Source organism: Podarcis gaigeae (assembly GCF_964106915.1).
Source record: "Podarcis gaigeae genome assembly, chromosome: 11".
NCBI lineage: Eukaryota > Metazoa > Chordata > Lepidosauria > Squamata > Lacertidae > Podarcis > Podarcis gaigeae.
Genome location: NC_139687.1, coordinates 62,005,152 through 62,030,800, shown reverse-complemented (window position 1 = coordinate 62,030,800; position 25,649 = coordinate 62,005,152). Strand labels below are relative to the sequence as shown.

Genomic DNA, 25,649 nt, shown 5'->3' with positions numbered 1-25,649 from the left:
ACCAGGGAGAAGAGTCGGTGGAAGAAGATTGGAGGAAATTTAAAATTTATCTACAGAAACATTGTAAAATTTTTGAATGTTGATGACATTGAAATGAGCTGAAGGGGTTCTAGCAACAAGGTTAAAAATAAGATTGGATTGATAATAGACAAATTAATTGGATATGAATTTGCTGAATTAATTTTTAAAAGGGATACAAAAAAGGGAGATGTGAGGAAGTCAGGAAAATAAGTGAATCAAAGAGGAGAAATCAAAAAGAGGGATTTTTGTATTTTCTTTTTAGTGTGTTTTTTTCTGTTTTTTTCTCCTTTTTCTATAAGCTAAATGTTTGTATTTTTTGTATTTTGTAATTTTATATTTTTGTGTATGTGTTTTTTCTTTTTTCTGTTTGTTGTCATTCCTAAAATTTAATAAAATATTATTACAATATATATATATATATATATATATATATATATTAATGCTTGGAGAGTTGACATCATCAAGTCAATTTCCAAGGGAAAGAAAGTGGTCACGTGTTCAGTTATGGAAAACTTAATAAATATTTCATACAAAAATAAATAAATAAAATAAATACTCAATGACCTGCCTTTCAAGTAAGTGGAAATGAAGCAGCTGGTTGCCATGGTGAAATTATGATGACACTGTCACTCTGTGGTCTCACTGCTGAAGTCATAAGTCAGATTCAAGGGGGGGTTTGCCCCCAAGGCCCTGCCTACCAGTTAACAGTCACCTAAAGTTTTCCAGTAAAACATGAAATGGTGCACACACTACATCTTGTTCGTGCGCTTATCAGGCATGTCCAAAGTCCATTTTGGGGGCCTAATCCAGCCCACCGGTCAGTTTAATCCGGCCCCTGTGGCAGTTTATTTATTTCCTGGCGTAAAATCCTAAAAAAAACAACCCTCAACAAATTCAACCCTAAAAAAACCTACGCCTACCACTACCCCTACCCCTAATCCTACCCCTAATCCTAACCTTGCAGTTTTGGACAGGTCGGTTTAATCCGGCCGCTGTGGCAGTTTATTTACTGGGACTTCCAAGAGAGATCCTTGCAGCACTGCTGCACCCATGTCTACTTGGAAGTAAGTCCTACTGAATTCAGTGGGGCTTCCTCCCATGTAGGTGGGATTGTAGCCTTTGCCATTTTTGGAGAGAGCTGTCTGTGGTGCCAAGTAATTAAAAATAAGAATAAATGACTAAAACAATATCCTTGTGTCTGAATAGCAAGGTCGTGGCTGCTTAGGCTTCTGCCAATGTAGCGGTCCTCTTCTGATCTCCCTACACTGAAAGGCACACCAGCCAGTGAGCACTTGGTCGGCAGGGCAGAGGAGTCAGACCCTTAAGTCAGGGACACTGAGAACTTCAAATGTTTTTGTTCCTTCCTCGGAAAGGGAGAAATGGCTACCAAATAAAAATAAATTGGAAAAAACATACTCAAAGAAACTGCAAGTACATAGTTCAGATAAGAGATGCAGAAAAATAGAAAAATGACACAGTGCTGAAATGGTTTCAAAATTTCTGTTTTTGGAGTGCATTATGTGACTTTCTGAAACTTGCAGCATTTCTTGGAGTGCTGCATTAAAAGTATTCTCTTGGAAGTCTTCCTTTGTAACATAAGAAAGCTGCCTAGATCAGGCCAGTGGCCCAAGTTCAGCATCCCATTCTCACAGATGCCTGCGCAAAAACTGCAAGCAGAATCTGACCACAACAGCCCTCGTGATTCTCAGGAACTGATATGCAGAAATATGCCGCCTTTGAACCTGGAGGTAATAGGTCACCATCACTTGACACATTGCTGGGTTCACATGGCATCCAACTGGCTCCCCCCCCCCCCCAAGAATCTGGGAGCCATAGTTTGGGTCATTGGGTTTGGTGCTTATGTAACTGGATTTATAATGGGTTTTAGTCAAATACAATAAATGATTGATTGATTGATTGATTGATTGATTGACTGATGAAAAAGTGATTTTTTCCTGAGAGGCTAACTTTCTCTCTGCATGTCATTCCTTCAACAGCTTCCTGTGCAAAGATAAGGCTTGCTTTCATTGCTCTGTTCATTTGTGTGTTGGACTAGTGTTGTGTGGAGGGAAATGTAACCACTGGGCTGAAAAATGTCCCCCTCCTGCCCCTTTGGGTTTCTGGTGTGGCCTTCACAGATATTGGCACAACTTGTGTGTGTGTGTGTGTTTTGGCTGCTGAGCTGGGCTCACCATTGTGAGGGGGTATTGTGATGCCTCCCCAGCTGCTGACATTGTCTGTGGGTTGATTGTGATGTGACAAAAATATGTGGCTGCTGAGCGGGTATAAATGTGGGCCAAGGCGCAAGCCTCAGCAGCAGAGGCGCAAGCCTCTCGCCAGAGAGAAATGGGCAGCTCGGTGGCACTCAGCCCAGGCGGCCTCCTGTCCCGTGGTGGCAAGCTGGCAAGCGGAAGAAAGCAATCGCCCGGCGCTGGGATGCTGTGGAGCAAGGAGAAGGCAAGTACAAAGATTACTTGCTGGTGGGATCTGACACTCAGCTCTGAAGCTGGTTGATGTCTGGCAATGGACCTGATGAGGTTGCAGCTGGTGGATGGTTGTCGGAAGAATTTGCATTCAGGCTAGTGGATGTTGTGAGGCTACGCTGGCTGAGATGGGTGCAAACTGGTTTGGAAGCCTTGTTTGTTAACAGGCAGCCAAACAGAGGAGGAATCTGGGGGGACGCGTTCGGGTGTTGGCCATCCCACTCACCTGTTTGCCTTTGCCTTACAGGGATGCCTGGAGCCGGTGAGGTTTTCCCCAAGTCCAGTCTTAAAAGTCATCAAGAGAACCGCAGGACATCCCTATTTACATCGGAGAAGTGAACGTGAAATACTGGCAGTGAGGAATGGGCAAGACCTTGGCCATACTTGAGAGGAGATTTGAAGGGAGACTGCAGGCAGACATCTGCTGCACTGCAAGTGATGGGGCAGTGGGGAGAGAGAAGAAAACGAGGGAGGGAGCATTAGGCCACATTAGGTGCACCACTGGAACTGCTATGAAGTCACTTTAAACAGGCATGGCTTCCCCTCAGGGATTCTGGGAACTGTAGGTGGTTAAGGGGACGGAGACTTGTTACGGTGCTTAAGTATTAGGATTAGGGGTAGGATTAGGGGTAGGGGTAGGGGTAGGGTTCCCTTCTTGCCAGGGAACTCTGGGAATTGTAGCTCTAGTTATGGGTTAAGGGTTAGAGTTAGGGTTAAGGTTAGCGTCAGGGGCAGGGATAGGGTTGGGGTTCCCTTGGCAGGGAACTCTGGGAATTGTAGCTCTTGTTAGGGGGAAGGGTTGGGGTTAGGGTTCCCTTTTTGCCAGGGAACTCTGGGAATTGTAGCTGTAGATAGGGGGAAGGGTTAGGGTTCCCTTCTTGCCGGGGAACTCTGGGAATTGTAGCTCTAGTTAAGGCTTAAGGGTTAGCATTAGGGTTAGAGTTAGGGTTATCGTCAGGGGTAGGGGTGGGGGTAGAGGTAGGGTTCCCTTCTTGGCAGGGAACAGGGGGTCCCCTAACAACTCTTGGCACCCTTTTCCAACTATAGCTCCCAGAGTCTTTGGGGGTGTTTAAGCCATGAGTGTTTAAAGTGGCTTCATAGTGCGTTAAATGGTGTGGATGTGGCCGTGGCCTCCCTCACCCCATTGCCTCTTATTCATGAAGAATCAAAAGGATTTCCCAATTCAAATCTCTCAGAAACAAGAAACAGAAAGAAGACACTCAGCCTAGGCGGTCTCCTGTTCCGTGGCGGCAAGGAGACGGCTACAAGCGGCAAGCTGGCAAGCGGAAGGAGGCAATCGCCCGGCGCTGGGATGCTGTGGCTCTGGTGGCCTCCTGCCCCATGGTGGCAAGCTGGCAAGCTGAAGAAAGCAATCACCCGGTGCTGGGATGCTGTGGAGCAAGGAGAAGGCAAGTACAAAGATTACTTGCTGGTGGGATCGCTGGTTGATGTCTGGCAATGGACCTGATGAGGTTGCAGCTGGTGGATGGTTGTCGGAAGAATTTGCATTCAGGCTAGTGGATGTTGTGAGGCTACGCTGGCTGAGATGGGTGCAAACTGGTTTGGAAGCCTTGTTTGTTAACAGGCAGCCAAACAGAGGAGGAATCTGGGGGGACGCGTTCGGGTGTTGGCCATCCCACTCACCTGTTTGCCTTTGCCTTACAGGGATGTCTGGAGCCGGTGAGGTTTCCCCCAAGTCCAGTCTTAAAAGTCATCAAGAGAACCGCAGGACATCCCTATTTACATCGGAGAAGTGAACGTGAAATACTGGCAGTGAGGAATGGGCAAGACCTTGGCCATACTTGAGAGGAGCTTTGAAGGGAGACTGCAGGCAGACATCTGCTGCACTGCAAGTGATGGGGCAGTGGGGAGAGAGAAGAAAACGAGGGAGGGAACATTGGGCCACATTAGGTGCACCACTGGAACTGCTATGAAGTCACTTTAAACAGGCATGGCTTCCCCTCAGGGATTCTGGGAACTGTAGGTGGTTAAGGGGACGGAGACTTGTTACGGTGCTTAAGTACAGTGGTGCCTCGCAAGACGAAATTAATTCGTTCCACAAGTTTTTTCTTCTTGCGAGTTTTTCGTCTTGCGAAGCACGGTTTCCCATAGGAATGCATTGAAAATCAATCAATGCGTTCCTATGGAGACTGTCCGGGGACAGAGGGGAAGCGTCGTGCGCCTTCCCCTCTATCCCCGGACCTGTTTTAAAGCAAGGGGCATCGGGGAGAAGATTGCTTCTCCCCATTGCCTGCCCCGCAATCTCCGGGGACAGAGGGGAAGGTGTGCGCGCTTTCCCCTCTGTCCCTGGACCTTATTAAAGCAAGGGGCGGAGGGGAGAAGATCGCTTCTCCCTGTTGCCGCCCCTTGGTTCAAAAGGGGTCCAGGGACAGAGGGGAAGGCGCGCTACAGGGAACTCTGGGAATTGTAGCTCTAGTTAAGGATTAAGGGTTAGAGTTAGGGTTAGCGTCAGGGGCAGGGATAGGGTTGTGGTTCCCTTAGCAGGGAACTCTGGGAATTGTAGCTGTAGATAGGGGGCAGGATTGGGGTTAGGGTTCCCTTTTTGCCAGGGAACTCTGGGAATTGTAGCTGTAGATAGGGGGCAGGGTTAGGGTTCCCTTCTTGCCAGGGAACTCTGGGAATTGTAGCTGTAGATAGGGGGCAGGGTTAGGGTTCCCTTCTTGCCAGGGAACTCTGGGAATTGTAGCTGTAGATAGGGGGCAGGGTTAGGGTTCCCTTTTTGCCAGGGAACTCTGGGAATTGTAGCTGTAGATAGGGGGCAGGGTTAGGGTTCCCTTCTTGCCCGGGAACTCTGGGAATTGTAGCTCTAATTAAGGCTTAAGGGTTAGCGTTAGGGTTAGGGTTAGCATCAGGGGTAGGGGTTGGGGGAGAGGTAGGGTTCCCTTCTTGGCAGGGAACAGGGGGTCCCCTAACAACTCTTGGCACCCTTTTCCAACTATAGCTCCCCGAGTCTTTGGGGGTGTTTAAGCCATGAGTGTTTAAAGTGGCTTCATAGCGCGTTAAATGGTGTGGATGTGGCCGTGGCCTCCCTCACCCCATTGCCTCTTATTCATGAAGAATCAAAAGGATTTCCCAATTCAAATCTCTCAGAAACAAGAAACAGAAAGAAGACACTCAGCCCAGGCGGTCTCCTGTCCCGTGGCAGCGAGTCGACAAGCGGAAGGAGGCAGTCGCCCGGCGCTGGGATGCTGTGGCCCTGGTGGCCTCCTGTCCCGTGGTGGCAAGCTGGCAAGCGGAAGGAGGCAATCGCCCGGCGCTGGGATGCTGTGGCCCTGGTGGCCTCCTGTCCCGTGGTGGCAAGCTGGCAAGCGGAAGGAGGCAATCGCCCAGTGCTGGGATGCTGTGGAGCAAGGAGAAGGCAAGTACAAAGATTACTTGCTGGTGGGATCGCTACTTGAAGGTGACTGACACTCAGCTCTGAAGCTGGTTGATGTCTGGCAATGGACCTGATGAGGTTGCAGCTGGTGGATGGTTGTCGGAAGAATTTGCATTCAGGCTAGTGGATGTTGTGAGGCTACGCTGGCTGAGATGGGTGCAAACTGGTTTGGAAGCCTTGTTTGTTAACAGGCAGCCAAATAGAGGAGGAATCTGGGGGGACGCTGTCGGGTGTTGGCCATCCCACTCACCTGTTTGCCTTTGCCTTACAGGGATGTCTGGAGCCGGTGAGGTTTCCCCCAAGTCCAGTCTTAAAAGTCATCAAGAGAACCGCAGGACATCCCTATTTACATCGGAGAAGTGAACGTGAAATACTGGCAGTGAGGAATGGGCAAGGCCTTGGCCCTACTTGAGAGAAAGAGATTTGAAGGGAGACTGCAGGCAGACATCTGCTGCACTGCAAGTGATGGGGCAGTGGGGAGAGAGAAGAAAACGAGGGAGGGAACATTAGGCCACATTAGGTGCACCACTGGAACTGCTATGAAGTCACTTTAAACAGGCATGGCTTCCCCTCAGGGATTCTGGGAACTGTAGGTGGTTAAGGGGACGGAGACCTGTTACGGTGCTTAAGTACAGTGGTGCCTCGCAAGACGAAATTAATTCGTTCCACAAGTTTTTTCTTCTTGCGAGTTTTTCGTCTTGCAAAGCACGGTTTCCCATAGGAATGCATTGAAAATCAATCAATGCGTTCCTATAGAGACCGTCCGGGGACAGAGGGGAAGCGTCGCGCGCCTTCCCCTCTGTCCCCGGACCTGTTTTAAAGCAAGGGGCAGCGGGGAGAAGATCGCTTCTCCCTGTTGCCGCCCCTTGGTTCAAAAGGGGTCCGGGGAGAGAGGGGAAGGCGCGCTGCGCTTCCCCGCTATCCCCGGAGCTTGCGGGGCAAGCTTCGCTTTGCGAAGCAAGCCCATAGGGAAATGCATCTTGCAAAGCGGCTAAGAAAACGAAAAACTCCTTCGTCTAGCAAGTTTTTCATCTTCCGAGGTGTTCCTCTTGCAGGGTACCACTGTATTAGGATTAGGATTAAGGGTAGGATTAGGGGTAGGGGTAGGGTTCCCTTCTTGCCAGGGAACTCTGGGAATTGTAGCTCTAGTTAAGGGTTAAGGGTTAGAGTTAGGGTTAGCGTCAGGGGCAGGGATAGGCTTGGGGTTCCCTTGGCAGGGAACTCTGGGAATTGTAGCTGTAGATAGGGGGCAGGGTTAGGGTTCCCTTCTTGCCAGGGAACTCTGGGAATTGTAGCTCTAGTTAAGGCTTAAGGGTTAGAGTTAGGGTTAGCGTCAGGGGTAGGGGTGGGGGTAGAGGTAGGGTTCCCTTCTTGGCAGGGAACAGGGGGTCCCCTAACAACTCTTGGCACCCTTTTCCAACTATAGCTCCCAGAGTCTTTGGGAGTGTTTAAGCCATGAGTGTTTAAAGCGGCTTCATAGCGCGTTAAATGGTGTGGATGTGGCCGTGGCCTCCCTCACCCCATTGCCTCTTATTCATGAAGAATCAAAAGGATTTCCCGATTCAAATCTCTCAGAAACAAGAAACAGAAAGAAGAAAGACTCTGTATCTCAAGCCATTTTGGAAGGTCATAACTTGAAATGCCAATAAAGCTATTTTTATTGCATTGTGTTGTATAGTGTTGTGATTAACATGGGAAGTAGGGTGGTAAAATACGTTTGTCTTTCTGCATGCGTTTATAGTAGGCATTTTGCCCTCACCTGAACTCTTGCAGGGAAAGGGACTGGGCACAATGGGAAAGGGTGGGGCAACCGGGCTGCTTAAACCACACCCCTTTTCCAATGGAAGCAGCATGGGGGGTGGGCCCTCCGAGAGAGAACAACAGAACAGAACACAGAACAAAGAAGACGGAAGTGGCGCACAGTTCCTTCTGTTCCCTCTCTTCCAAAGAATGGAATGTCAACACACAAAGCATGTGATCCAGTAGTCACACACACTCTGCAGCACGGGAGAGAATGAAACTCCGGACATCCAGCACCTGCTTATCTGCTTCTCTTGAACTCTTTGACTGTAACCCTGTACAATCCTTTTTCAAAGAGGGCCAGATTTGATGAAGTGAAGGGCTGTGAGGGCCGCCGAAACAGCCAACCCAAGTTGTTAACCTTTTTTTTTTAGGGGGTTGAATTTGTTGAGGGTTTGTTTTTTTAGGATTTTACCCCAGGAAATAAATAAACTGCCACAGGGGCCGGATTAAACTGACCGGTGGGCTGGATTAGGCCCCCAAAATGCACTTTGGACATGCCTGATAAGCGCACGAACAAGATGTAGTGTGTGCACCATTTCATGTTTTACTGGAAAACTTTAGGTGACTGTTAACTGGTAGGCAGGGCCTTGGGGGCAACCCCCCCCCCTTGAATCTGATTTATGACTTCAGCAGTGAGACCACAGAGTGACAGTGTCATCATAATTTCACCATGGCAACCAGCTGCTTCATTTCCACTTACTTGAAAGGCAGGTCATTGAGTATTTATTTTATTTATTTATTTTTGTATGAAATATTTATTAAGTTTTCCATAACTGAACACGTGACCACTTTCTTTCCCTTGGAAGTTGACTTGATGATCCACAGTTACCAAGCATCTAAGAATATAGAAAAGAGCATCCTGATCAGAGGTCAAGTGGGAACCTTGGCACCTCTTACTTAAGCTTTCAAGAAATATGTCTTCTTATGTCACAGATGGGTGATAGCAACCTCAATGAGCCTCCCCACGTAAATGTCAACTCTCCAAGCATTAATATAAATGCTGCCTCTCAGAAATAAAGATCTGCTCATGATCAGATCTCTAAACACAATTCCCTTCTTTTCTCTCCTATTTATTCTGGAGTAAGTCACAACTAAGCCCACTAAAGTTAATGACGCTTGACCAAGCTAAATCTTCTGTTAATGAGAAGTGAATTGGGCCATGTATCTTTGTGATTGAAGAAACATGGTGTGAACTTTGATGTGCTCTAGCATTGCACATTTACTCTGGATTCTTCCATTTGTATTTTGTCCTCCAAGTCCATGTGACTGAAACATCTCTTCTTCTTTTTTGTTCATTTCTGCTATGAAGGCCCCTTTTCCCATCTTCGCCACTCCGCTTCTTCACTTATGGTGAGATGCAGAGATCATAAAAGGCAAGGTTTTAAGAAAGCGTTTATAATTAAAGTGAACAGGTGGCTCCAACTAGTACGAGCGATCGAGCAAACAAACCCACTGGGATTGGTTGAATCAGATGGTGTATCCTTTTGTACCTCTTTTAATGAAGACTGCGCCTGATCTCTCTGTTGGGCTTAGCATGACACATATCCTTCTCATTTGTGTAAGTACATTTAAACTGACATCAAAAGAAAAGCCCCATATTTGTATCTAGATTATAGCAGCAAAAGATGCATACATTCTTAGGAACCCCTTTCAACGTCTGTTTCAGAGATCTGGGCACATTAGGCATGGCATAGCAACACAATTCAGAATGGGTACCTAATTCATGCCTGTTATCTACTCCTGTCCTCCTGTTCCCTTGCAGGGAAAGGGACACGGCACAATGGGAAAGGGTGGGGCAACCGGGCTACACACCTGACCGCCCTCTGTGCCCCAAGAACATGGATTGTCCTCATATCCCTCTCCCCCCCCTTCCAGATAAAACTACTGCGTTGTCAGAGATCGTCACCTCCTCTAGAGACACCAGACCCACATCTCCAGCCACCGTTGAGGAACCTAATATCACCAGCAATCTTCCAAAGAATGAAGATTTCATCCTGGAAGCAGATGACGGTGAGTACGACCAGCAGGGTGGGGATTTCAGCCTGAAGAACAAAGGACCGTAGGATTGCAGAGTTGGGAGGGACCCTGAGGGTCATCTAGTCCAACCCCCTGCAATGCAGGAATATGCAACTGTCGAACCTGCAACCTTGGCATCAGCACCGTGCTCTAGTCAGCTGAGCTACCCATGCAGGATAAAGCAAATGGTCCCAAGCAAGCCAGAACTTCCCATTTCCAACATGGTTCAGGGGACTATCCTCCAGGGCTTGCAGGAAACAGCTCTCCTCAGCAACTGGTATTCGGAGGTAGACTGTCTCTGAACCTGGAGGTTCTATTTAGCCACCACAGTTAATAGCCAGGGATAGATGCATGCTCTTCTATGGGTTTGTGTAATCCTCTTTCAAAGCCATGCAAGCCAGTGGCCAGCACTGAATTAGATGTTTCTGAATTAAGCTTTAATTCTGGGCACCTTCCAACAGAATACAGCAGAACACCACACATTCATTAAAAGCTTCCCGATACAGGGCTGCCTTCAGATGTCTATTGAATATTCATCTCCTTACATCTGATGGGAGGGCATTCCACAGGGAGGGTGCCACCACCAAGAAGGCCCTCTGCCTGGTTCCCTGTAACTCCACTGCTTGCAGTGAGGGAACTGCCAGAAGGCCCTCGAAGCTAGACCTCAGTCTCCAGACTAAATGCTGGGAGTAGAGATGCTCCTTCAGGTACACAGCACAAAATCTGGCAGAAAAAGAGCTATTAAGCTGTCCTCCTTGCTTGGATTTAACATGTGCCTGCCTTTACCCACGTATGGTTGGAATCGTGCAAGCTGCATCCATGTAAGGTGCAATTGTATTGTAAGTATCACCCTGCTTGTGAAAATCCTAGCTCACCAGGACGTAGGGTTCTGTAGGCTGCCCTAGACTATCTTGTTTTTACAGGGGCGTCTCCAACACGTCAATAGTGCATTCGTGGTGAATTTATACTGGACCTTCCACACATAATTTCACTCTCTCCGTTGCTCTGCAATGCTTCTTCAGAGTTACTGCATTATTGCCATTTGCAAGCAATAGGGATGGAAGAACCTGTTCTTTGCATTTCTCTCCGTTTCTTATCTTTCCAATTTTAATTTCAGTTCTCCCCATTTCTGGAGCAAACTGCAATTTTAAAAACCCTCGTGAAAATTCACCAGCGTTTTAGTGCAAAGTTCTCCACCTAAACACATTTTTGTATGCAGTTTTGAGTGACGTACATATTTCTACAAATGATTTCCCCTAGCATAATGTATTTTTGTAGGTTATTTTCACTGCAGGGCCGATTAAAGTTGAACCTCCTTCAGGTCAACTATTATAGGAGCAGGAGTCCTGGTCACCCTAGTGTGATTTCTTGCCCTCCTTCTCACAGTGCCTGCCTGGGCTCCCCGGCCTTGTTCTTGCTGAAATAGCCAATCTACACCCTGTGAATTGCATGTGGCATCTCACAGGAAAGAACACTCCTCCATACAAAACAACAAAACAAAAATCCCTGCACACGGAAGACTAGCATGCCAGGGACACTTTTCCCTGACACACTGTTTTTCTACTTGCATGGATATTTTTATTTTTTTATGGCCTTTGGCAGCACCCTGAAGAAGCCAGGTCTGCAGCCCACCCAGAGGTTGACCTCTGCAGTGACAACAAATCCTGAGTGTAGCTGGCCTGGAAACAAAAGTGCAGAGGCGAGCGAAGATCACGAGATTTTCTCTTCTTGCTCTGAATCCTTTAGTTTCATTCTCCCTCTTTCTCTCCTTGCCAGAAAGGCACATGCCTCATAAGAAACATCAGAGGAAGGGGGCAGCTTCCCGATCTACAGGTATGATGGATAGCGAGTGAGAAATGGAAGATTCACCGTAATTATTATTCTTTTGAAACAAAAAAATAAAAGCCCGTATTAAATTCACAAACACAAAATGTGGTATTAGCCACTGGCCTGGATGGCGCTAGGATTAACTGAACTTAACAGGGAGCTTAGTGGAGCCTCCCTGGACAGAGGCATTGTACCCTGAAATACAAAGTGAGTTCAGTGGCAAGAGCCACATGCCCTCATAGCTGACTTTTTGGGGTCTGTATGTCAGTGGTGGGTGGGGTCTCCCTTACGCACACATTCAGATACACCCATTCTTCTCCGTAATGCACATCCATTCATTGACTCTCCGCTCCTGCCTCCCCATATCCCAGCAAGCTTGCAGTGGAAACAGTCTGGGAGCCCTTCTACCCAACCTCTGCTGCAATTACACAGAATCATAGAATTGCTGGAAGGGACCCCGGCAGTCATTTAGTCCAACCCCCTGCAATGCAGGAATCACAGCTAAAAATGGCCAATCCAACCTCTTTTTAAGAACCTCCAGCGAAGAAGAGGCAGGCTGTTTCCCCAAATATTCCCCACCCACCCAGGTGTACGAGGAAACCGCCTTAAAATGGTAATACAGGAGACGTAGGAAGAGCACAGGAATGATGTAATTAAACATACAGGGTGCAATACACTTTCAGGGACCAACTGGAGGACGGTCATACTTGTCCTGAGCCCGCTGGCCTTTATCCTGGGAGTGACAATCCTCATTCTCAATATCCGGTACAACAGGTAAGAGGACCATTCACCCCACAGTGTTGCTGTCTCACCAGCAAAGTCTCTGTTTTGCTCCGCTTTCTCTTCTCTGCATCACGAAGGCCCTGGCTTCAGATTCTGCCTCCTCTGGTGTAAGTTCCCTCCCTCCTTCCGGGGCCTCAGGCTACAATGTGGGAGCAAATAATGCTGACCCCCCCCCCATGGCTGTTGCACAAATTGCAAGAGGATATTATCTGCTGAGTGCTTGAGCTCTCCAAAGCGCCATAGGAATACCAAGCCAGAACGCCTTATTCTAGGTGTGCCCGCTTGACTACTTTGATCTGCGGAACTGGCACTATTACACGTTTCGCATTTGTAGGAACTTGATTGCTTAGTGTTGGACTTTGGAACTCCTTGCCTCTTGACATCAGGCAGGCACCTTCACTGCCGGCACCTGCTAAAAACATAGTTTAGACATAACTACCCAGAAAGTTGATGTGAGTTTTAATGCTTTTAGTCTACAGGTAACTCACATCTTTCACCTGTTTTCCATGCATGGTCGCAGTTTTGCACAGGTGGGGGGGAATAAATAAATAAATGGGGAGTGGAGGAAACCCACTCTCATTATTTGTTTCACCCCAGAGCCTTCATGCTGCCTTTCCAAAGTCTCGCACGGGGGCGAGTTTCAAGGGTTCCTTACTCTACACATTTTTGCATATACATTTGGACCCCCTAAACTGAACCCTTGTGTAAGATGCGAGTTAACACTATTGTCCTTTTAACAATTTGACAAACCTAAATTGTTATTAATTCTTCTTGATCATTTTCTTTCTTTTTTGCAAACTGCTGTGAGGGCTTTTCTTTTAAAAACAGCCGAGCGGTGTATGCATTTTATAAAATAGAATAAAATTTAAATTATGCAGTGACCAAAACCACCAGGTTGAGAGTCTGGTGGTAACTGCAGTGGGGACACTTCTCTACTGGCATTTCATAAAAGTTTTAAGAAGAGCTCTCATTTTTTAGTAAGTACTTGCCTTGAAAATAACCAAGCCTGCTGCCCTGATAATCAGCATTGTGGAAACCCAGTCAGATGGGCAGGGTACAAAGAATTAAATTATTATTATCTTTCAAGTGGGTCAAAGCTGATTAATCAGTTTTAAATTCATGACTGCCTTAAATTGGCCCCACAGAATATTCAAGACACCACTTGCCAGGTTCACTTGCCTAATAGGCCTCATAGGCAAATACCATTCTGGCTCTCTCAGTAATTTCGAAGCGTAACCTGCTGCTGCTTCCTGCTTTAGGAAGAAGCGGAAGCAGAAGCTGTCTCCTTTGAAGAGGTGCTGTGTGATTCACGAGGAGCAGCCACCCTTACCTAGGGCACCTAGCCCCAGCCCCAAGGGGCAGATCATCCCGGCGTCCCCCACTCCTTCGCTGAAGCATGGCGAAATCCTGATCGAATGGAAAGATGGGACAGTCACACCGCTCTTCGACAACATGAACTATCAAATATGCTGAACATGACGGGCGCTGACTCTGTCGCTCTCAAAGCAAGCGCTTCTGGCAGGGTTCGTTTGACCAAGATCCATGCAGCCAATTTCATTAGACTAACAGTCCTGATAATTTTCGTAACAATCACATAGGCACAGAGCTTCGCTTTGTCTCAAAATGTACAACTGGGGTTGCCTGCATTAAGAAACGGCCGAGGGGCTAGGCTAGGTTGAGGGTGCTGCTCTGAGATGGTACGGTCCTCACACAGGGGATGTATTTGCATGAAATCTAATTCTGGATCAGGCAGGTTAGTTATCAAGCATATTTGCCACCCCCATGTGGGTGGCAGGTAGGTCAAGATGGCATCTTCCCATCTCACGCTATTGTGGTACAGTCCTCCCATTAGAACCAGTCAACCTCAGAAATGCAAGTATGAAATCAGCCTCTGAAAGGACCACCTCGATGGAGATTGTTTGCGTCACAGTTCAGGTCCTTGTGCTTCTTACTGTATGCCTGCAAAGGGCTTTCTCCAGTCCACACTGTGTGTGGCGAGCCTGAGGCAACACTGGAGAAAAGGGTTGGGATATCTGTGCCCGTGTCGTACCTAAAAGAGGAGGACAGCAGCAACAAACAAGAACCAGCTTTTTGTGCAAGTTCACCTTGGGGCAATCTTTGCTCACCCCGGGCGAGCAGCTTGTTTGCAAGCAGCAAAGGAGAATTAGAATGCAGCTGTATATAGAACTCTGCATTCAGGTAACACAGCCCTTTCTGGGAGGCTAACAAATGCAGTCTCCTTGGCTATGGCTTAGCTTCTAATAAGGACATACCAGGCATTACAGAATGATGTAGGGATGCTAGTTCCTTGCCTAGAAGTTTTTCACTCTCCAGGTCTTCTCTAACCCTGATGCTTAGGGCCACACCTCCCATTATCACTCACTATTGGCCACGGCTGCTGGGAGATAGTGCCCCCAACCTATGGGAGTGCACCAGGTTGGAGAAGGCTGCTCAAGAAAAAAGTGGTTTGAGGGAAAGCTGAGTGATGAGCAGCCCCTCGGGCAACAGAGGATACACAAGGGAGAGTGAGCTGTTCTTAAGGACTTAGCAGCTTGCTTTACACATGTCCGGTTTTCAAAGGCAAGCTGTGGCTCTCGAAAGCAGTGTGCAGTGTTAAAACCACAGTGATACAATGACAGCCTTAAAAAAAAAAAAAGGAATTGAATTCTTCTACCGTGCATGACACGCATTCCTAGACACTCTTGGCAGATATTAACTGGAGCATGCTGCTGCTCCCAGCTTGATTGTTCTGGATGTCACACTAACTCCAGCCCGGTACCCTCTGCCTTCACTCAAGCGGCTTGTTTTAAACCAGGCTCAAAATAAAGGACTAAACCTGAATGGGGATTATTTATTTATTTTTAACAATCACCGTACAAGTGTGCGATCACTGTACAAGGGCTTTCCTGTTCCTGACATGGATTTTCCTCAACTCGCTGTAAACTAAGTGGAGTCCAGTAGCCTACAGGCGAGACCTGAGCTGACCTGTGGGAAGAATGGATGGACTTCTGCCCAAATTGCAACACTGCAGTAGCACTGGGGACGGCACTGGTGCAGAGAGGACATCTGTGCCACACACAGGAAAATTTTCATGCTCTTGAGCTTCTATGCTTTGTCAGTGTGTGTGTAGCAGCGTGATCATGCCGAAATGTATTTTATTATTTTTATATCCCGCCTTCTTCCCTCCAAGGAGCTCAAGGTGGCATACGTGGTTCTCTCCTTTCCCATTTTATCCTCCCCACATCCCTACAGGGTAGGTTAGGCTGAGACGCAGCCAGTGGCCCAACATCACACCCAGCAAGCTTTATGCCTGAGTGACGATTTGAACCAAGGCCCTAACCTGAAACTCCAGCCACACTACCAGCCCTGGCTCAAAGGCAATGATGGAAGCCCACAAAGGTAAAGGTGTTAAGACAAGGATTTGTGGGTCAGGAAAATGGCTAGGTTTTGCCCACGTGAACACTCTCTATATCACATATAGGTAAGCTGCTTGTGGGCAGAGGGTGTGCATAATTTTTCTCTGCTGCTACAAGTTTATACAAATGCATAAGACACTGCCTTGCTGGATCAGACCTGAGGTCCATCTAGACCAGCATTCTGTTTCCAACAATGACATACAAATACCTCTAGGAAGCTCACAAGCAGCCACAACGTCAACGAGCGTGTCTCTCTCTACTATTTGCTGCCTGCCTCTGAACCTGCCACTTGGTTAGCGTGGCTAACAGTCCTTGATAAAACTCTCCTCCATGAACATCACTGAGCGCCACAAACTTTAGGTTGCATCCGGACCCTGTTTCGCCAATTGTCAATGCCCAGTATAAAGGCTCAGCATATAACTTATAGAGGCTGTTTTGAATTCTGCTCGCACTAAACATCCCTCTCTAAGAATTCGGGGGGGTGGGGTGGAAACATCCATGCTTTAAGTAGCTTGACATAATTAAAGTGCATCTTTAAAATTTTTGCATTTCCCCCCTAGTATTCTCTGCTTTTATTTTTATGGAATCGTCAGTTAAACTTTCAGCTAAAAAAAAAAACAAAACCCCATTCCTGCATCCCCTGGAGCATTCAGCCTTTGGAGCAGAGAAAGTTGTGTGCCTCCCTAAAGGCGCCTTGCATGTCCTTGAACTCTGCAAGCCTGCAAGCGTCATTGAGGGTCAGCCAGCAAAAGGCCTGGTGCTCCGATGAGAGCTTGACCTCTGTGTTGTTGTCCTTCATTTCAGCCAGCCAGTAGATGACGGTTTTGGCTTTGCCGTTCACAGTGTAGTTCAGCTCCTTTTTAAACCCATCAACGATGGTGAATTGAGTGGAGTCCAGCCCAGCCTCCTCCTGCGTCTCCCGGAGGGCGGTCTGCAAGTCATCTTCCCCAGGATCAACGTGGCCTGACACGAGGAAAGGAAAGCAGAATTTTCAGGAAAGCTGAAACAAGGGGCTCTGCTTTTTATCTTCTCCTGACACTTCGTTCTAGAGTACTTTTTATGTTGTCACAGAAAAAGAAAGTGTTTTTGTGGTTGGCTCCAAACATCACCATGCTTTACTGCAGTGGTGGCTGCATTTAATGTGTCTCCAACATATTTACAGACCACCTTATCCTCAGGGCTTTGGACAGGTAGCAAGTCAGAACCATTCTAAATCAACACTTTCCAGATTTAAATCTGAGCACCAAAGGCCAGTCTAAACAGAGGAAGCTGCTTTGCGCCAAACCAGACTATCTGCAAATCCAGCTCAATTCTTTTCTACTCTGACAGTCAGAAATGGCTCTCCAGGCTCCTCCTCAGCACTTGCTACCTGATGCTTTTTTGAAATGGGAGATTCTGGGATTGAGGCTAGGATGAACAGGGACTTTCTGCAGGCCCACTATTTCCTTTTCACACTTGCAGTCTGCAACTGGCACAGCAAAGGCCTAATGGGTCACAAGTAAAGAGACAGCATTTAAGGTGTGTCAGATCTAAGCCATTTATTCACTGAAACATTAACTAGCAGCACATAAGCTGTGGCCTTTTAGAAGTGGGCAAGATGTTTTTAATATATTTCTTTTTCCTCTTGGTTTTAATGTATTTATGTGGGATGTTTTGTCTGTTTGTTTGGTTGTAAGTCACTTTCATAGAATCATAGAATCATAGAGTTGGAAGAGACCACAAGGGCCATTGAGTCCAACCCCCTGCCAAGCAGGAAACACCATCAGAGCACTCCTGACATATGGTTGTCAAGCCTCTGCTTGAAGACCTCCAAAGAAGGAGACTCCACCATACTCCCTGGCAGCAAATTCTACTGTCGAACAGCTCTTACTGTCAGGAAGTTCTTCCTAATGTTTAGGTGGAATCTTCTTTCTTGTAGTTTGGATCCATTGCTCCGTGTCCGCTTCTCTGGAGCAGCAGAAAACAACCTTTCTCCCTCCTCTATGTGACATCCTTTTATATATTTGAACATGGCTATCATATCACCCCTTAACCTCCTCTTCTCCAGGCTAAACATGCCCAGCTCCCTTAGCCATTCCTCATAAGGCATCGTTTCCAGGCCTTTGACCATTTTGGTTGCCCTCCTCTGGACACGTTCCAGTTTGTCAGTGTCCTTCTTGAACTGTGGTGCCCAGAACTGGACACAGTACTCCAGGTGAGGTCTGACCAGAGCAGAATACAGTGGCACTATTACTTCCCTTGATCTAGATGCTATACTCCTATTGATGCAGCCCAGAATTGCTTTGGCTTTTTTAGCTGCCGCGTCACACTATTGGCTCATGTCAAGTTTGTGGTCAACCAAGACTCCTAGATCCTTTTCACATGTACTGCTCTCAAGCCAGGTGTCACCCATCTTGTATTTGTGCCTCTCATTTTTTTTGCCCAAGTGCAATACTTTACATTTCTCCCTGTTAAAATTCATCTTGTTTGTTTTGGCCCAGTTCTCTAATCTGTCAAGGTCGTTTTGAAGTGTGATCCTGTCCTCTGGGGTGTTAGCCACCCTTCCCAGTTTGGTGTCATCTGCAAATTTGATCAGGATGCCCTTGAGTCCATCATCCAAGTCGTTGATAAAGATGTTGAATACTTTGGTTTGCCCTGGGCAAGATAAAGCAACTAACAAATAGATAGATCAATGGATTAGATAGATCAATAGAGAGTAAGGCAGTGATGGTCACCTGCAGCCATCTTGGACTCCAACTCTTAAAAGCCCCAGCCAGGATGACTAAGGAACGATGAAGAGTTGTAGTTTGGCAACATCTGAAGGGCCACAGATTAGTCACCCCTGACTTTAAGGTTTGCAATGGTCACTAGTGCAAAAACAGGAGTATCACTGCCATAAAATAAAGGAAAATGCTACACTTATTTTGAGGAAAGTGAGTAGGGCTGGGCAATATATCAATATATCCAAAACCAGTTTGAAGTCCGTATCATGATATTGGTTTCATAACTTTTTACCTAGCGATATATCATGAATGTGTGGGATTGCTATGCAAAAATCACAATACTGTATGGGGGAAAACTGTAAAGTCAGCCAGTGGCTCTGCACAGCTCTATGCATATTTCAGACACTGTTATATATCAGGGTATTGTGATGTTCAGCTTGTGATATATTGTGATGTTGAAAACTAAGTATTGCCTGGCCCCAAAAGTGAGTTGAACATGGGGAAAAGCACATCTGGGGAAGGAGGATATCCTTGCCAGCTACACCATTATTTCTAACACAAAGATCCCATTTTCAGTCAGGTATAAATATAGCCTGTTTTCAAGCTAGCTTTAGCATTCCCTGAGAAAAGTCAGCCTTTGCTTTCACACAGATATATTATGGTCAGAAATATAAACACAGCAAGCCACATGGGGTCTAAGAAAAACAAAAGCAACATAAATAATGCCTAGGCCAGAGCTCCTGCCCTGAAATATCATAAACAGCCAGCCAAGGAGTCTTATCTGTAACACAGCGACTCCAAGAGCAGTTTCCAGGAAGCAACAGTCCAAAGAAGACTCAAGAGTCAAGGGAAAAGGATTTCTGAAGTCACAGCAGAACGGCATGTATCACACTATGTCAACATTATTATTATTCACTTGCAAAATACAAGAAAAACATGTACTTGTCTTAAAATACAGATGATTTAATTCAGGCATAGGCAAACTCGGCCCTCCAGATGTTTTGGGACTACAATTCCCATCATCTCTGACCACTGGTCCTGTTAGCTGGGGATCATGGGAGTTGTAATGCCAAAACATCTGGACAGCTGAGTTTGCCAATGCCTGATTTAATTCCTTGATCAGTTGACAGCCCTGTTGAGAATATCTTTGAAGTTGCTAGATATCATAAAAACGTAAGACACACCTTTCGGAGGGGTCCAGTGATGAGACCCATAGGATGTCTGCAGGAGAAGGTACTCAATGTTGTTCCCAGCAACAGAAGCAGACGATGTCTCACGCAGCTTCCTGAAGATAATCAAGCCACATGCTCTCAATGACATGATTGTCCTATCCAGAAAAAAGTACAAATGAGAGGTATTAGTAAGTGCAAAGTCATGGTAGTCCTACAGTGAGCCAAAGTAAGGATGGGTGGGACTGGAGAGGCTAGACCTGTGGGTCACTGCGAAACTCCATTAGCCATGTGAGTCGTAGTCCAAAACATCTGGAGGGCACAAGGTTAGGGAAGTCTGCTTTTAAGTGTTTAGCTGATCGTTCTTAAGAATCTTCCTAATTTCACAGGGTTCCTGATTTTGGGGTGGGGGCTTCTCAGTTCTTCTAAGAATCCTCCTAAAGAACTTCCTACTCAAATGCAGAAATGCCCTGATTTCAGCAGGAGGATCTGGCGAACTCAGGGACACTGGGGTTGGCAGTTGTGCCCCCACAAGTCCAATATAATTTATTCCACTGGGTGGAAACTCTTCCAGTGCTTTATTTTTCCATGGAAGGTTTTTATTTATTAAATTTGTATACCATTTGAAGAGCACAGGCGGTTCACAACATAAAAATACAAAATGAGAACACAAAATACATTATAAAAGAAAAACAAACCCAATTAACACTCCTCTCACAAACATATTTAAAAGGTCATAGAATGTTAATCAACCAAAGGCCTGGTTATGGAGAAATGTTTTTGCTTGGAGCCTAAAGATATATAATCTTGGGGAGAGCATTCCACAAATGGGGAGCCACTGCAGAAATGCCCCAGTCTAGTGTTGCCATCCTCCACCTCTCTTGGGGGAGGCACAGACAGAAGTGCCTCAGATGATGATCACAGGGTCTGGGTCAGTTCATATGGGGAGAGGCGGTCCTCGAGACAGTCCTGAACTGTTTTAAGGCTTTGTGTCAAAACCAGCTAATTGGTAGCTAGTGCAGCCGAGCCAGGATCGATGCAAAAAAACCCCCATCTTGTCCCAGTGAACAGCCTGGTCGCCAAAATCTGCATGAGTTGAAATTTTCAAACCATCTTCAGAGGCAGCACAACTTATTACATGCTGCAGTAATCTAAACTAGAGATTAGGTAAAGGTAAAGGTAAAGGTCCAGTCGTGGCCGACTCTGGGGTTGCGGCGCTCATCTTGCTTTACTGGCTTAGGGAGCCGGCGTACAGCTTCCGGGTCATGTGGCCAGCATGACTAAGCCACTTCTGGCGAACCAGAGCAGCACACAGAAACTCTGTTTACCTTCCCGTCGGAGCAATACCTATTTATCTACTTGCACTTTGACGTGCTTTCGAACTGCTAGGTTGGCAGGACCAGGGACCAAGCAACGGGAGCTCACCCCGTCATTGCGGGGATTCGAACCGCCGACCTTCTGATAGGCAAGTCCTAGGCTCTGTGGTTTAACCCACAGCACCACCCGTGTCCCTTGCAAACTAGAGATTACCAGAGCAAAAATAACAGGCTGCCCTGTCCATGTAGGGGCACAGCTGGGCTACTAGCCAAAGCTGATGGAAGGCACTCACTCGTCTACCCCTCTGATCTAAAATTGTTCAGTAATCATGATTTCTCATCAATCCAATCTAGGGAACCACCCACTTACAGTGCTTCAGTCTTATTTGGATTCAGCTTCATTAGTAACAGTGAACAGATACCAACAGAAAGTAAGATTGGCAGTCTTAAAGTTGCAATTTATGTTTTTTAGGTGATTATCCCTAAAAAGCATGTGAGTTAGCATATCATACACCATTCTCTGGGCACCAGGCTGGCGCAGTACTAATGGAAAGATAAAGTCTTTTAAAGTCAGTATTTTTATGTATTTTAAGTAGATCCCCCCTCCTTCATTTTGGTGCTTTAAATTGCCTTGGTCGCAATCAAAACATGCTGCTTCCACCTCAAGCTGCATTACAACTATGATGGCAAATCATGATTACTGAACAATTTTAGATCAGAGGGGTAGACGAGCGAGTCTGCTGCAGCCAGAACATCAGTCTTGCGACACCTTGAAGACATTAATAACTTTTAACATGGTATAAACAGCTCACTTAATCAGATCCAGGAAGTGTTATACTGAGTTGAAGGCATTCATACCTACATTGTTGGAAGGGTTGTGTATGTGCAATTACAAAGTGGGGTCAAAAGGAAATGAAAACCAGAGAAGTACAGGGGATTACAATTGCACTATTAACCTTGGACATTCACTGTTAATTTGTTTACTGACTTTTCAATGGTCTGCATTTTCATTTACCTCTGATATCACTGATTACTATTCCCAAGACCAGGGCCGGAATTAGGTTTGATGAAGCCCTAAGCTACTGAAGGTAATGGGGCCCTTTATATGTCCAGCTGTCCTTTGTCAACAACAAATTGTCCCTGTTTTTTGTGTTGAATATATGCTATATGGTAATTTATGGATCTAATAGATATCTAAAGCTATTTGCACGTAACAAAATATGTATTTTATCAAAGCAATTGTTGAACTGAAATACAATTAAGAAGAAGTATATGGGGGGGGCAAGAGAGGGGGGAAGAACATAGCCATCTAGGGAATTTTTTTCATTTTAAACCTTTAAAAGTCCTTTTTTTAAAAAGTGCACTGGAGGCTCAGATTCAGGCCCAGGCTTTGGTGACAAGAACAAAAAAAAGCTCAACAACTTTGGGGCTCAAAAACTGTTTGGATTTTTACTTCTTGAAATATGGCAACCCTAATGCATACATTATGCATCTGATGAAGCATACAGTGGTACCTCTGGTTAAGAGCTTAATTTGTTCCGGATGTCTGTTCTTAACCTGAAACTGTTCTTAACCTGAAGCACCACTTTAGCTAATGGGGCCTCCTGCTGCAGCCGCGCCACCGGAGCACGATTTCTGTTCTCATCCTGAAGCAAAGTTCTTAACCCAAGGTACTATTTCTGGGTTAGCGGAGTCTGTAACCTGAAGCGTCTGTAACCCGAGGTACCACTGTAATCTACAGAAGCTTATGCTGTAACAACATCTGTTAGTCAAGGTGTTGCATGACTCTTTGGGTGGGATCCTAAGCCTGTGCACTAGCAGAAGCCAGTGCAAGGTCTCCCACTAGCCCAGATGGGCTTCCCTCCTCCCCCAAATCCACTCTTGAGGGTTGGCAGACCCCCTCAGAAGGTCAGCAGGAGGAAGAGAGGGGAGATCCTGCCATCTGGAAAGCAGAAATGTTTCGCTGGTGGAACAATTGCAAAAGCACAACATCAAATTTCACCCTGTTGTTGTTACTGTAATAAAGATGTTAACGTATTTATTAACCATATAACTGCAATTAAGATGCCGAATACCAGTAATATTGTAATTGTTAGAATTGTTAAGCAATCTTACTCTGATTATTATTGGCATTACTGTAATTAAGATACTGATAATAATATTACTTTGCAGCGTACTGTCAGTACAGCAGGAGACTCTTAATTGTGGGTTCGAGCCCCACATTGGGCAAAAGATTTTGCATTGCATGGAATGACCCTTGTGGTCCCTTCCAACCCTATAATTCTACGATCAACAATATTACCATAATTAAGTTATCGATTAACAACATTGCTGTCATTATTAACAATAGCATTGCTATTGAGTATGTAACTAAATTGTGTGGAGCAAAAAAAAGCAGTCATTAAGATATGAAGCAAATATTAACTAAGTAAACTAGTTATGTAGAGGAGCAGAATGATTATTTTGATCATCATAAATAAAAAAGAATAAAAATGTACACCCCACCCCCAAGACCATTCCATTGTAACTATCCAACCTCCCAAAATGTTAACACCTCATGATGGTTTGACCGCTTTCCATTTTAACAGTACAAATTCTAGAACACCTTCCTTATCTCCTCAAAATCATTTTTCCTGCATATTCCCTATCTTAATGGCACATTAATAAAATAGCTATAATTAATAGTTATATCCCACACCTCTTTAAACCATTCTTCCATTTTATATTCTGCTTGCCCCTTCCTCTTCCTAGCTATCATAATTTGTTTTTTTGTTTTTGTTTTTTTAATTTCCTTTTTATTAAGTTATGACATACATACCACAAACATACAAAATACAAAATCCAGCTATCATAATTTGTGCAGCTGTCAATAAATTTGTGAGCAAGTCCTTCATAGGCTGCGAACCTTCCACCCCATTGTAAATTGAGAATAATGCTACCTCTACTTTAACCCAGTGATTTCTATTATCTCCTTACGGGAGTATTATTAAGATATTGAGCAAATAACCAACTTTTAGGTGAATAACTGCAAATTAATGAAACACGAGAATGCAGTGCTGCTGTTGTTACTGAGATATGAAGCACGCGATCTTGATGAGTTATTGCTATTAATTCACCAGATTGTGAGGAGAATTATTAGGACTGTTTATTCTTTAAAAAATCAGGTTATTATTATTTCTTAAGGTATTGAAGGAATATTCTGATTACGCGAAGCAGGAAAAGGAGCAGCTCAGGGGAACGGCCTCTTCCAGGGCGGCCTAGCGAGCGCTGACTGGAGCTTCTCCAACTCCTCCAACCGCGACCGCTTCCCTCACCTCGAGGCAGCCCGAATGGGAAGGAAATTTCCCTCACCAGAGCGCGCACTCAAAGGGGCTTCCCCATTGGGCGACAGGCCTGCCAATCTTTTAGTCACCGCCGGTCTCAGCCCAATCACAACTCGCGGGTAGCAGCAGAGGGGAAGTCACGTGGCTGACCCTTGGCAACAGCGCCCGCCGCCGTGACAACGGAATCCAATCAGAAACCGGAAGGCGGTGCAATACGTCAAAGTCGAAGCACTATTGGACTTTTTTTATCGCAATTGACGTGCGCCGGACGAATAGCAAAGAAGCATCCGCTTCCGTCTCATGCTGCGTGAACAGCCAATAGATGCTGACGCGCGAGAAGAGTGCCGCCTCTAGGATACCTGCTTCCCGCCTTTTTTTGGTCGCCTCTCCAATTGGCGAAGAGCGGGACTCCCCCCCCCTTGCTCAACGTCCTATTGGGCCGTTTGAGGTGACGTCTTGCGGCGCGACATATAGGCGCGAGTCTTTGAACGTAGGCTTGGCGGCGTCGCCATGGAGACGCGGCCTAGCCGGGAGGACGGAGCGTTCCCAGCGCACCCTGAGGGAGTCCTTAGCGGGGGTCCGACAAATCTGAGGAGGGAGGAGACACGCGGCTGGAGATCCGTGACAGAGGAGGAGGGGGCCCAGTGGCCGCAGCCGTTCCCCGCCCCACACTCGGCTAGCTCCGACCTCTGCCCTGTTGCCATGGCGACGGGCTCGTAGAAGCGGGAGCGTCCTCCACGAGGCCTAGCGGCGGTTCAGGGCCTCCGCTTGTGAGAAGTTTCTTTGGAAAGTCAGGAGAGGCCGGCGCTGGTTTGGCGCTGCACCTGCCGGATCCCGCATATTCGTGCAACCCTGTTAGGATAATACGCTTTTTCGGATTTCCTTGGCCCTTGAGCCATTATTTAAATGTGCAGCCAGGCCTTGTTTTAAAACCAGTTTAAAATTTTTAAAGTGGGGGCATGAAGGAACCGACCTCGGATCTGAAAGGACTGAAAGGCCTTGCTTTTCCCCTCACATAACGTTTGGCAAGATTTTGGAGGCATCAATTTTCAGCAGGTAATGCTCCTTGCACGTATCTCTGGTGCCGCCGTTTATCTTCAGTGAAAGCCTGATTGCAGGTTTTGTTTTTGTTTTTTTGTCTCCTTGTATTCCTAGAGTCTGGCAGCCCGCTCTGGCAGTCCAGGAAGGATTTTGTGCAGCCGTTTGTGCAAAATTTGAGCTTGCCTAAAGCGATAAACTCAGAAAATCCAAAATAACGATGAAAGTGGAGTCTGGCCTGGATGGTATGAAAAATACAAAATTCGGAAGACAAATACAAAGTTCTGAAAGACCTGGGAATATATAAAGAAAAGAAGAAAAAGGTATCAAACTTGTTGTCTGGCAGATCTCCCTG

General features: G+C 46.2%; 3 protein-coding genes and 1 long non-coding RNA gene across 8 annotated transcripts in view; 3 read left to right on the top strand and 1 right to left on the bottom strand.

Annotated features, from left to right (window-relative positions):
• LOC310827149 (uncharacterized protein) overlaps positions 1 to 15,171 on the top strand; it is a 34,244-nt gene extending 19,073 nt beyond the window's left edge. Inside the window, exons 3-6 of one of the 2 annotated variants that reach the window (XM_083702913.1) lie at positions 9,580 to 9,714; positions 11,497 to 11,553; positions 12,231 to 12,321; positions 13,590 to 15,171. In XM_083702913.1, coding sequence (XP_083559039.1) covers positions 9,580 to 9,714; positions 11,497 to 11,553; positions 12,231 to 12,321; positions 13,590 to 13,803 — 497 coding nt within the window. In that variant the 3' untranslated portion in view covers positions 13,804 to 15,171. The remainder of the gene's footprint in view (positions 1 to 9,579; positions 9,715 to 11,496; positions 11,554 to 12,230; positions 12,322 to 13,589) is intronic. The other variant, XM_083702914.1, reaches the window with a different exon arrangement.
• On the top strand, positions 3,779 to 7,511 carry LOC310827206. The gene is made up of 4 exons (XR_014556204.1): positions 3,779 to 3,913; positions 4,170 to 4,532; positions 5,029 to 5,354; positions 7,071 to 7,511. It is a non-coding gene; the product is annotated as an uncharacterized lncRNA (long non-coding RNA).
• NUDT2 (nudix hydrolase 2) lies at positions 15,168 to 24,271 on the bottom strand. Its single transcript, XM_083702990.1, has 3 exons — positions 24,141 to 24,271; positions 19,633 to 19,775; positions 15,168 to 16,709 (listed from the first exon to the last, which is right to left on the bottom strand). Exons 2-3 carry the CDS (start codon positions 19,766 to 19,768, stop codon positions 16,396 to 16,398), a joined length of 450 nt encoding a protein of 149 aa, XP_083559116.1. The 5' UTR covers positions 19,769 to 19,775; positions 24,141 to 24,271; the 3' UTR covers positions 15,168 to 16,395.
• A 369-nt stretch (positions 24,272 to 24,640) lies between these two features.
• The window catches only part of KIF24 (kinesin family member 24), a 36,629-nt gene continuing 35,620 nt past the window's right edge, over positions 24,641 to 25,649 (top strand). Inside the window, exons 1-2 of one of the 4 annotated variants that reach the window (XM_083702573.1) lie at positions 24,641 to 25,312; positions 25,412 to 25,617. The gene's annotated coding sequence lies outside the window, so the exon portion shown is untranslated. The remainder of the gene's footprint in view (positions 25,313 to 25,411; positions 25,618 to 25,649) is intronic. The other 3 variants (XM_083702570.1, XM_083702569.1, XM_083702575.1) reach the window with 3 other exon arrangements.

Excerpts from the sequence above, each read along its gene's own strand:
- NUDT2 (XM_083702990.1), bottom strand. The coding sequence starts at position 19,768 with ATGTCATTGAGAGCATGTGGCTTGATTATCTTCAGGAAGCTGCGTGAG. Across the intron at positions 16,710-19,632 it reads TCACTGGACCCCTCCGAAAG|GCCACGTTGATCCTGGGGAA; the intron begins GTGTGTCTTACG and ends TCCTCGTGTCAG.